This window comes from Anopheles aquasalis, chromosome 2 (assembly GCF_943734665.1).
Source record: "Anopheles aquasalis chromosome 2, idAnoAquaMG_Q_19, whole genome shotgun sequence".
Lineage (NCBI taxonomy): Eukaryota > Metazoa > Arthropoda > Insecta > Diptera > Culicidae > Anopheles > Anopheles aquasalis.
The window spans coordinates 84,140,647-84,153,146 of NC_064877.1; the positions used below are offsets into that span (position 1 = coordinate 84,140,647).

Below are 12,500 nucleotides of genomic sequence, written 5' to 3' on the forward strand. Positions count from 1 at the left end.
GAAAACTACGAAGATTTCTACCCAAAAATACGCTTCAATACTCTTCGCTAACGTGTGGTTGAATCTGGCGCCAATTACGATCTGTCACTCTTCACCGCAAAGGCCGATCGTACTGATGTCCGTGATCGCGCATAAAACCCGTTCGCTATCATTAATACACTCGCCATGCGTGCGATGATCTCGCGAGCACATCGCGCGTATATTTGTGTTGTGTTTTGTTTACGTTTTATGTTGATTGAACAATGGTTTTGATGCTCATGGACACGGGGACAAAATCGTTGACTAGAGACAAGATTTAAATCCCAATCGCATGCTTTGTATTGAAGGGTGGATTGTTCTTTTTCAATTTGTTTAGTATCTCAACAGATCACCACTAAATGCAATCTAGTAGTTCTCCCTGGCGCCATTGTAATCATAAAGCATGATATTCCACTGTTAATATTCATTTTTTATTTATTTCAGTTTATTGCAGTTAAGTTTTTAGCATTTATTTCTCTATCGATCGATGGTCCATTGTATTTTTGTTTCTTTGAGTACACTAAAGAGAACTATAAAAAAAAAACAACCGCTAAAGACCATTGGTTAACTACCTACATCGATTTATTGACTTACGCTACGACTTATCACGAGTACCTAGTCCGTTAGTTGTTTGCTATTTACATTTGTTTAATCGTTTTGGTGCGAATCTGGAAACAGACACTCCGTGGGCATGCGCGCGGAGCAGGGTACGGTGCGGTGGATCTGATGTAAAAACTGCCCTTTTCGTCCCCATCGTGTCCTTATGGCCGTTTGGCGGTCCCTAGAACCGGACGAACGTGTGCCGCGCCACACGAACATGCCGCCGCGTTTTGCTGTCGCGAGCGCTGGTCCCCACATCCGATCCCTCCAACGCATTGTTCCCAGTCGATCCGGTGTCCTGTGGTCGTTGATGGTCGTCCTGCAGCATACCACCGAAGGACGCTCCATCGAGCAGCGTAAGCAGCGTATCGACCGCATCCGGCGTTTTCCGTTCGGGTGCTGGTGTGTCACGCGCCGGTTTCCTGTACACCGGTGGCAGCTTCGTCGTGACGACCTGCTGCGTAGTAACGGCCATCGCGGCACCCGTCTCCGGATCTTGGTTAACGACGTGCCGAACGATCGGATCTTTGTCGCTCGCCACCGGAACCATCCGTGGAAGCTGCATCAGCGTATCGTTCGTGTTGAGCCCGTACGTTTTCACCTTCGAGTGGCCCTCGATGATGAGATAGAGCGGTGCACGCACGTCCACGGTCGGTTTCACCGTTGGGTGCGATTGCTGGTATTGCGAGGCAGGACCAGAGTCAGCCACGGTCAGCACTGCTGGTGGTGGAGATGTTGTTGTCGTTGTTGCTGTCGTCGACGTCGCCGTCACTCCGTGGGATGCCGGTCTGCTGGTAGACGTGGCCAGGGTTGGTAATGGTGTGACGAATGGACCGGCGGGAGTGACGTAGGGTGTCCGGAGGTCGGTGCTTAGCTGTGGCACTAGCTTCGTCGGTTGCGGTACCGTTTGCAGGTATTCCGTGGTCTGCGGTGGATGGAACACGGTCTGGGCCATGGCATTAATGTTCTGTGGATCGTAGAACGTCGAAGTGTACTCCGTGACCGCACTCGTCATCGATGTTTTCGTGAACGGATAGGAATGTTCGTTCTGGAGGATGGTTTTAAGGAGTGGTCGCTTCACGATCGAAGTTTCGCCCGCCGGGGTTGTAAGTCGGATAGTGGTCAGATAAGGCTGTGGCCGGCCATTGCTGCTGAATCCTACTGCACCAGTCTGTTGTTGTTGCTGTTGAGGTGGTTCCCGATGGTGATGCAGGAACTGCGCCGTGATGGATTGCTGCAGGACGGATGGCTCCGTAAACTTGGCCCCTAAAAAGCGAAAATAAATCGTTTTAAACACTGCAGCTGAGGAAACGCGTTCGCTGTCCTTAGACCACACCCGTTCTTACCTGACTGCGGTGCAAATGGTGGTGCGGGACGATACTTGAAACCATCACTCGGCTGAGTGTCGACGCGCTGAGACGCAGATGCTGCTGCCGCGCCCCAGAAACCATCCGCAGCGAGTCCTGCAGTCCAGGGTGCATTGAGTGGTGGTGGCATGAGGACGGTTGGTGGTTCTCGGTTGTTGTTGTTGTTGTTGGTGATGGGCGCACCGTGATGGAGTGGTGGTGCTGGAGAGTAATAGTTCCGTCGCTGAGGTGGTGAAGCGCCATTGCTCCAGTGTTGGTGCTCTTTGCCATGACCGGCTGATGCCTTGTTTTTTGAGGGTACACCCAGCAGCAGGATGTCGTTGCCGGGCTTGTCCTTGCCCGTCGGGCCCTCGGACCAGTAGCGAACGCGGTCCAGCACCGGTGGACTGTAGTCGTACGTTGGATCGTTCTTCAACGGATCACCTCTTCCCACCGGCAACCATTCGTTGTATTCCAACCGTGGAGAGTGAAAGCTTCGCGCCAGATCTGCAAATGATGAGAAGAAGAACGTTCAGTAGGGAATCATTTAATTGGAGGGTTTGGCTTGGTGCTTGCTTGTTGTTTATGTTACTTGCTGATCGTTAAGAGGTTTGGGGATCTAAAATGCGATCCAAGACAAACTGACAAAAATATTGATTTTTAAATATCAGCGCTTCATTTCGAAACAAAAGACTTGCCCGTTTAAGCGACGAACCCATAGAGTGAATTTTTCATCTTAAAAAATCTGCCAATAACAGAAAATTGTAAATTCAACAAAAACTCGACGGGACTACCTGGACAAACTGGTAATCTATGCAAAGAATATTGATTTACGTAGCTCAGATGACCCACTTTTCATTATTTCTTATTTCTTTTCGTTTAGATACTACTTATACATTGTTGTCTTCATCATTTGCATAGTTGCATAGCTCGTTTGATTCGGTTTAAACAATTTTTGTTTTGTTTTTCATCTGATAAGAAAAATCTTTAAAAGCTGTAACTTTGATGACTGAAAAATCACCAATTCGTTAGATGTACTTTCAGCTAGAATCAAGTCGAATTTAATCAACATTCTTCCAAGAATTCGGCTTATTATATTAGAGCACTTTACCTCTTCAATTCATTAGATTGTCCAACGCGAATGGATTGGTGACCTTCTTCTCTTTCTTACAAGAGTCACCAATAAGCGAATTAAGAAACTTAAAATACGAACTTCCAAACACAATTCATTGCTATGCGATCCTCGTTCAATTGTCCAAGTGCTGCGCCTCATTAGGTTAATCATTACTTCAACTTATCACCTCGCGTTGCATCCAACGAGTTTTCATTCCACTTCAGAAAAAGATGTAGCACCCAATGTAACCAATCCACCGCCCCTTCCCCGGAGTCCCCGGGTGCTAAACAAGCTCTCGCTCTAGGTCAGTAACGCCGCCGTCCGCAGGGAAAAAGCGGCATTGTTTGAGCTGGACCAACCGATCCAAACATTAGCATCCCAGACCCAACGCCACAACGCAGGCTTGTTAGCCTCATCCATTCATTCGCCTATCGCGGGAGCTTAAAAGGGTGTCGAAACAGTCGAGAGACGAAGAGACATTCTTTCGCTTTCCTTCTGCGCCACCTGCTTTCTCCCTCTTCTTCTTTCTCCGGTGCCGTACCCTCCTTCACGGCGTGCGCTCGTTGGTCCCACGTACTGTTATACTAATAGTTAAAATCCCTGGGAAAACTCCCTGTCTGTCCCGGTCACTCTATCATGCGGCTTCGTTTGGTTTAGGTCTTCGAAAGCCACCAACTCGTCGCGATCACTCGTCGCGATCGTTCGAAAGTATTACCTAATTGGTGGTGCGCTTCTCTGTTTGCAAACCGAGCGCATCTTGAAGCAGAGAAGAAGGATCATTCGTTGTTGCGTTTCGCTTTTCCTCTCGCACGCTGGCACACCGGAAGAGAGCGCCCGTCGGCGGTTTTGTCATTCGCCACCGTACCGTTCCGTTCCGTGTCCCATGCCCTAGAGCTGCCTGGAGCTGGCTGGTCAGTGCTCCATTAGAGGGCCACTTTGCTCGATCGGTGGGGTACGAGGAGGTGGTCACGAGGTAAAGACAATCGATCATGGGGCCACCGCGACCAGTAATGAACGTCTTATGGGGTGCTGTTAAGTGATAGTTGACTGATAAATCTTGTTGGTCCGTTCGGTGTGACCGCGCGCGCACACTCGCGGAAGCAGCTTTCGGGCACTGGCCACGGCCACGGCTACTCTGCCGACGATGACAGCAGCCCAGCGTTGGGTTAGAAAGTGATGCTTTGGTGCTTCCTTTTTGCTTTTTTCGCGCGAAAACCTACCGCAACTGCAGCGCATTGTCGGATCGCGGCGCGGGGGGACGGGAAGTGATGGCTGACGATGCGTCAAAGGGAGAAGAAAATGGGAAGCTGCAACCGGTAATTTAGACATTTATCGCACCGTATTGTCAGTTGAGATTCAATGACAAATTTGACTGCTTCCCATCCCATCGCCTTTGTTGGGGCAAAGGTAATTGATTTGTTGTTTGTGGCGAAAAAACGGGAAGCTGCCAGTGAGGTTACAATATTTGCACATTTTTAATTTGAACGAGCCAATAAATAATATTGTTTGCTCAATGCTTCAAAGAGCAAGATTCGGTCGAGGAATGGAAATCTCACATCGGATGCATTGAAATCGAGGGTTCGTCGCTTGGTCAAGTCTTTTGTTCGTAAATTTACTTTTCGCTCTCGGAATGCAACAAAAAAGTATCCAAATCAAGCCAAACGGAGTAAAATGTATTGAAAAGAGACACAACGATTGCTCACTCGGTTGGTTTAAATTTTTTTTTCGAAATCGTTCAGACAGTTCCCGCTTTTCAGCTGATTAGCTCCGTTCGCCCTATCGAGAGGGCTCGACCCAATGGCCGCTCATGTGTTTGTGTGACGAATGTTTAAAAAAACAAACAAACAAACAATGGCGAAGAACTTTCGTTTCTCTTCACGTTCGCCAAACCCCCTTTTTCGTTCATTCATCCTTCATTCATGAAGCGGTCGCCCGATTGAGAGATTGCCGTACGCCATCGACGCTCGCCGCTACCAGTGGGAGCGAGCGAGAGAACGCACTGTTCGGTCTGCGTGTGAATGAAGTGCAAACAGAAAATACATAAATGGCTAAGTAGCATAAACGGGTCTAGTGATGGCCAGGTGAAAAGTAAGCTCAAGCACCACCACCAGCCCGCCGAGCCCCCAGCCCAGGGCAGTTTCTGTGGATCTTCGGTGGACGGGGATGATGACGACTCGCGGCTCAAGCTCCGGTCAGGCCACGGCAGGCCAGGCCAGGTGTTGCTAGTTTCACTAATGAAATCAATAAAATATTTTAGTTGATTATCACGACACCCCGTCGACCAGACCGACAGTGGTCAGTCAGTGGGAATGTGTCCGTCACCAACACACTCACATACACCAGATTGGATCGTTGCGTTGTCGATCGCACGATCGGTCGATCCGAAAATGGTTGTTCTGCGGGCAAAATCGCTGCGCGCCAACATGATCGCAGTCGCTGCCGTGGCCGTGGCCCTGACAGTGAATGTGCGAGCCATTGCGGCATTTCTCCTCCGTTCGGTGATCGTCGTGATGCGCCCGTGAACCAACAAAACCAAAAACCGCAACCATGGGAACAGCAACAACGGTGCGACATGGGACCGTTCGACCAGACTTCAGTTTCACCGAAGCCGCACACGAGGTCAGCAGTAGCACAGCGCAAAGAGGGTGTTCCAAGGCAACAAAGTATGCGAATTGCGGGGTTGTGTCGCTTGGGAGGATGACGATGATGCCGAGCCAAGCCTTAAACGTTAGCGAATCGAATCCAGCCGGGTCGGGACTGATCCGGAATTGATCTCGTGGATAACTCGTTTCGTTTGATCTGCCCATACGCGGTGTAGCTACAGGCTTAGACGTGAGTTATAAAGTACCATCGGGGCATGTTTTGTGTGTTCATCATATTCTATGACCATTATTAGGTTCGGGCGTAATGGAGAGTGATGCTCTGCTAATAGTCATCGTAATCGTTTTAGACACGATAAACAAAAATACAAAAACATTCTCGATAAAATAATTTGAAATATTTTATCCTAATTTTATGCACAAAAAATCTTGTCATTTCATTAACAGAAGCTAAACAAAACAATTTAAAATGCCCTTTAATAATAGTTTTCGAACAATCAGGAACAGCTTGCACTAAACTGTGTACTAAATGGAGCAAAATTTACCAAAACATGAGTTTCAATGCTGGCAGATTGTTTGTCATCTAATGCTCTGCTATTCCTTTATACTTTGCGATATCACATGCTAAAGAAAACTTCTTCAACCCGTGCGTAATCCAACGTAAACTTACCATTACTAAAGCTAATTTCGCCTGGACCATCGCTGAGGAGCGCCGCGAGATCGCTGTGCGCTGTATCGCCGGTGATGCTTCCATGGTAACCGTGAGCATCCGTGGTGACACCCGCGGTGCAAATCAGCACCACACAGGACACCAGCAACATCCCGCTGTGGATGGCCATCTTCCGAAGGATGTGGCGGCACGTGTTGGCCCCAACCAATATCGTATATTGTACCGGTCTGCCGATGATCTATCAACCTATACACCGGGGCAGGTGGGGGGAGAAAAAAACGAAAGTTTTAAACAATAAATTTGGAGCAGCTTCTTCCTTGCTTCTTCTTCTTCCATGCCACGGTTTCGGTGTACAAATTGGTCCATCCATTGGCCATCTTTTGCCAAACACCCAATCGGTTAGGCATCGACGTTTTTTTTTTCTGGTGGATTTATGACCGGATCGTAGCGGTGCGATGTCCTCGTCCTCTTGCAGCAGCTGCTGCTACCTCTTGGTTTACGATAGTGTTTGAAAGGAAACGTCGCGAGTATCGGTCGGTGGTCTCATTTACAACAAGTTACACAATGATGCGAGCAGCGTGCAATCCTTCCTCTTCATGCGATCACTTCATGCGCATCGTTGAACGCGCACCATCATCATTGCTCGGTTTAAATGGATACATTCAATCGTACTCTCTTATCTCTTATCGCTCTCACTCACTCACCCTCGAACCACCAGCATTATGCTGTGAGTGCCAACCAGCAGCAGCATCCACATTGTGTTGTGAAATCGGTAATGATGTCGGCGGATCGTGCTCTCCATCGACTGTGAGAAGCTCTCGTATGACCGGCTTATGATAAGAGCCCGGCCTAGCGCTAGAAGTGCAGTAACTCCGTGCGATGCCAGTGCCATCAATCAATATTACATAAAAAATAAGCTACAAAACCACGAAGCACCCAATGGGTTCGATTGGTTTCGGGCTAGTTGCTGGGCCGGTCGGTGAAAATTCAAACAAAAAAAAAAGCTACAAACCGGGAAGGAAAGTGGCCAGTACACCGATGTACCGAGGGGATGGGAGGCCCTTTTTGGCCGACACCACGGTGGCCACGGGGTTCACCTCTTCTGCGTCTCCTTCAATATCACTTGCTCGGAGCGCCAGATTGGAAAAGGAAAAGCATTTTCATTTCCAGCCCGAAAGGAATGAAGAGAGAGGAGAAGAGACAAAATGGACGCGCACACATAGAGGCACACACAGAGAGATACAATAATCCTACTTAAGCCACGTGCGATCATCGAGTGCACGTGGCGCGCGATCCTGGCCCGGGCGCGGTCACCTCCGGAGCGCAAGTGCCGGAACTGCAGTCTCGCTGTAGGAAGTCTCGACGCCCGTGTATGTGCGATGATTAATAGAGCTCGATAGCGAGCTCGATAGGTTTCGGACACGCCACCAACCCCGCCCCGCCAAAAACAGACCAGGATGCCATTATCCGTAACGCGTTTCGCAAGTGCGCTAGGCCCCGGGAGTACTCGTTGGCCCACCTGCCATCGAAGGGCGTTGCTTTCATCTCGTTCGCTGTAGTGATGGCCAGAGCTAGCCCATTCGCCACTAATGCTGCTAATGAGCGGCGCTTACGGCTCGCGAACAGAGAGGTGAGGTAGCGATGCTTTATTTAATGATTACCAAACATCAAGAGCAGCAGCGGCGGCAGCAGCAGCTTAGTACAGTATGTTGCCGATGATGCATTGTCGGTAACATGCCGGAAGACAGCATGAGAGCAAGGGGGTGCCGCGAGCTGCTGCCGGTCGGCTGGCAGTCCGTTGTTACGTTCACGTTGTGTTGTTACGTCGCGGAAGGGCCCTGGAGTGGCAGACAGACCGTCGGCCGGCCAGACGTGGACACTTACCTGGATTGGATTCACTTGGATCGATGATAAATGATTCTGTGCGAGTCGAAGATCAAGCGTGGCAGGAGCGTTTCCCTAGCAGGAGGAGTGTTTAGCTCACTTCACTGTTTCTCAAGTCTTGTGGCAGCACGGCCTTCTAGGATCATCACAGCACAGACGCAACTAGCTCGGTGACAGCACACTACTGTGAACGGAGCACGAACGTCAACTATCTCGGGACCATCATCATCATCGTTCGTTTGTCCAATTTGTCATCCAGAAGAGGAAATGGAGAGAAAAAAGGTGTAAAAAGGAGAGTAAAGGCATGACTTTAAGGGAAATGTAAGTGACAAGTGTTCGAGGCGCCCCATCATCCCCCACTCGTCTTCTTCCTGTCCGTTCCTCTCACGAGCACCGTCTTTTTGGTCCCAAAGAGCTCCGAAGGGAGACAGACGAGAACGTGACGAGAAAGAACAAGCAGTCTCCGACGAATGTTCGTGTGTTTGTGTTCAACGAGCGGCCCCAGCGGCCCCACCAGTCCTGTCCGACACAATCACTTCATTAAAAAGCACTTTGAACTTGACCGAAATCAATATTTGCCAAGGACCACTTTCGCGCGGGCGCGCGCGCCCGTTCAATTGTTGCGATCGCTTTTGACACATCACGGGGTGGGACCGGTTGCGCCACACAGACACACTCGTAAACGCACACACAAATGTGGGGCGCGAGGATCGCGGGGAATTGGTAACATGCTCCAGATTGATGGCGCAGATGTACTGAGCTGAGGCGCATTATTTTTGGAGGTGAGCTCTGGGTGTCTTTGGCTCGTTTCCAGACCACGATATCCGGTAGAATGGTCCACTGGGACAGCGGCACAGCTCCAAAAGAGCTTTTCACGTTTTCGAGTGTGATTTCTTAACCATTCTCTTGATGATTTATTTTTGAGCGATCACCGCGCACCGAGCACCGCTCTTACGAGAAATCCTTGGAATACACAACCTTCGAACACCTTTTTTCCATCTTCGATCAAACGATGTTCCCGTGGGATCGGAGCGAAACCGAGACCAATTCGTCGTAGGTAGGTTTCGCCAATACGATCCGCACGTGAATCACGTAACATCATCAGCGATCAGCGCCGGTTATTAACACATCATTGACCGATGCTTCCGCCGGTTTTTCGCGGGTTGACCTTTCGGTTTCACTCTGTTTCACGGATCAACCACGCAACGGTACGGTTCAGTGTTTTGGATTCATCGTTTTTGGGGAACGCTGGGAGTGCTCTTCAGTTTTAGAACGTTTTAGAACAGTACAGAACAGTGCAAACGTTCTTTTCACTTACATTTTAGAGATGTTCTTTTTAATATAACGTTTCTTTAGCTTTACGAAGAGGAACACTTATCTACTTTACTAAGATTACTTAGATTGGGACATAAATTCTGTAAAAAAATCTTCCACGCATGCGACACCAGTTATCATCCATTTTCATGCACTGCACAATCCACAAACGCACTCGAATCCATCGCTTAATACATCTTAACTAGAACAAAACTAACCTTATCAGCCTCACTTATCGATACAACATCTGCGAAATGCACGCACAATCCTAAAGCACCAGCCAGACCGAAGCAAAGGATACACAAAAAGGACACACGATCGCTACCAGACTCGTCTCAAGGGGAAAGTAAAATCGCGCGGGACACTCGCGGGAGTCAGCGAGTACGAGGTTTCACGCGCGACCCGGCTGTTGTTGCTGTTTTGCCTGCGTATTGTTATGCTGTTGCTGATCGACTGATCGCTTGATTTGAAAATGAATTAAATTTTAAATCATGATGATGATCATCAAGCGCGTCGTCGTCGCACGTCGTCGATCGTCGTCGGTCGGGCCCGGTTCGTCCCACCCGTCCACCCGTCCGGCCGTTCGTTCGTCCGTGGGGTTGGCTCCGATCGGGTCCTCTCACTCTCGATCGTGGTTTTTCTTCTCCTTTCTCCACGGGCGACCACAGGGCTTTCTAAGCCTTTCTTTCTCCCCTTTTCGCAGGTTCGTCGGTCGGTCGGTCGGTCGCTCGGTCCTCTCGCTCAGACGTCGGCCAGGGGGTGTTTGGCGCGCTGTGGCTTACGCCTGCCTGGCCACCAGCGCCGTGAGCGCGATGATGGTTCTACGCAGTTTTCATTTTCTGGCTCGGCCGCGCAGTGATAAGTTCTTCTGTCGGCGATCCCGGTTGATGACGGGGGAGTTAGATGGATTTTTCTTTTCATTTTTACTCAACCGCAATACTGCAATAGGATGAAAAATGAAAAACAGTTGTTCAGCTAAAAAAAAAGTATTCCATATTCTAATGCTATTAAATTAGGATTTAAGAACTAAAACACAAGCACTTATTTGATCACACATCAACACTTCAATCATTCACCCAATACATAAATATCTAAATATTATTATTGGTTTTGAGAGATTTTCTTAGTGTCTTTTTGTTGCGATTTTCCATTTATTTATGAACCGGTTCTGCTAATAAAAGATTTCTCGGAGAAAATATTTATAAAAATAGCTTTTTATTGTTGCTGAAGTTGTTAGGAATCATATACCAATATGTTTATAATGCTTTTATACTTTTAATCATCATTGGCAGGGGGACAGAGATCAGAAATACATCAGAGAATCGCGCGTGCCACGGTTTGGAAATTCCAGTCACCTATCAATCCAGCACCGAGCGCGCGGTGTCGTACGCGTTCGTGCTCATAAGTTCCCGCGACAGTTGATCGCCGCGTTGTTTGATGCTTTTTCCTTTTCTTTCCCTTTCTTTGGAACTTTCTTCTCGCCGTTTGCGACCGGCTTATCGACTCACGCGCCCCCCCTCGCTCCCCCTTTCAACTCGATCTCTCTGCCATCTCTCTCGCTCTCTCTGCCTTTCTCTCTTTCTTTTTTCCTGTCTCTCTCGATCTCGTTGGAGTTGCTATCTCTTTCACGATCGAGTTTTTGGCGCTGGTTTTTCCAACGCAATCGCCGCCGCAGCAGCAGCATCTTCGCATCTTAACAACATCATGAACGTTGTGTGGTGGCCGCATTGTAATCGCCACTCGTCGTCGTCTTCGTATCAACATCGTGGCCGCAGTCGTCGAGCCCGCAGGTTGGTGGCAGCAGCGGTGCGATTGTTTCACTGTCACTTTTGCTTTCTTCTTCCCCCCCCCCCCCCCCCCGGCCTTCTTCACTTCCATTCAGACATTCATGATCCCGATCTTGCCGATCACCTGCTGGGCGCGCAAATGGGTAATGTTTTCAATGAGCCCGACCGATCGCGATCGCGTGCGTGTTCGTGCGCCCTCCGAAAAGTGGGTGATCGCGCACCCACCCACCCCGACTGGGTCACGTCAGGCACGACGTGTGCCTCAATACAAAAAACAAAAAAAAAACCACAACAACAAGGCGAGGCAACGAGTTCGCAAAACACTATCGATCGGTCGCCATCGCTGCGCGTTTCGTGAACGTACGAACGAACGATCGATCGATCGAGCACGGCGAGCATCCCCTGCTGCGTCCAACAAATCACGCTCGATCCGCGATCCGCTTATCGCGTGCGTTCGGGTCTGTTCCAGTGGTTCCGCGCCGAGCTGGTGGAGAGTTTTTGGCACACCGCCCGCCGACCCGCCTGTTAACCTTTCAAACTCGACATCTTTCGATGCTGCGCTTGTTGCCATCTTTGTGCGTCGCTTCGTCGCAGTTCTCACAAGCTGCGAACCCGGCGTGCGCGCGGCTAATGAACGCGATGTCATGCGATCAACCCGGGTTCGAGGTTTTGATGAAGGTTTTCGGGGGAGGAAAGGCATGGCCCAGTGTGTTGATACGACTCATTATCGCTGCTCGCACCACACCGCATCGTAGAGAAAGATCAACGATCCCCGAACCAAACCACCCTCATTTCTCATCATTCATCGACAAACGGTAGCGATCGGCATGATAAGGATTGGTAGCGATGCAGCTCTAACAAGCCGCCGGGTATTGCCGTACATTCCCAGGTGAATGCGATGACAATCGGTACCAGCACCAGCGGTTGGTCGTTGATCCGCTCCACTTGATGCTGCTGCTGCTGCTGCACTTGCTTCTGTTGATACTGCACTCGGCGTCGTTGCGCGATGGCACACGCGATGCGTCTCGAGAAGCAGCTTATGAAACGGGTGATTGTTGCTGCGTTAACTAATGCCACCCCATCGCAGGCCGAACAGGAGCCATTCTAATTGCTGGCATCTCGATATGAGACGATCCTCCTCCTGCTTCTGCTGCTCGATTGTGTTTG

At 49.6% G+C, this 12,500-nt stretch overlaps 1 protein-coding gene across 1 annotated transcript; it reads right to left on the minus strand.

The window, feature by feature from the left end:
• Positions 1-764: 764 nt before the first annotated feature.
• Positions 765-6,517, minus strand: LOC126577546 (uncharacterized). The gene is made up of 3 exons (XM_050239238.1): positions 6,349-6,517; positions 1,965-2,471; positions 765-1,884 (listed from the first exon to the last, which is right to left on the minus strand). The coding sequence occupies exons 1-3, from the start codon at positions 6,515-6,517 to the stop codon at positions 800-802; spliced, it is 1,761 nt and encodes a 586-aa protein (XP_050095195.1). The 3' UTR covers positions 765-799.
• Between the last annotated feature and the right edge of the window lie 5,983 nt (positions 6,518-12,500).

What these genes read in the sequence shown, in the direction of transcription:
- LOC126577546 (XM_050239238.1), bottom strand. Translation starts at nt 6,517, where the DNA reads ATGGCCATCCACAGCGGGATGTTGCTGGTGTCCTGTGTGGTGCTGATT. An exon ending in CGAAATTAGCTTTAGTAATG is followed by an intron (nt 2,472 to 6,348) that starts GTAAGTTTACGT and finishes CATCATTTGCAG; the next exon opens with ATCTGGCGCGAAGCTTTCAC. An exon ending in ACCATTTGCACCGCAGTCAG is followed by an intron (nt 1,885 to 1,964) that starts GTAAGAACGGGT and finishes TTCGCTTTTTAG; the next exon opens with GGGCCAAGTTTACGGAGCCA.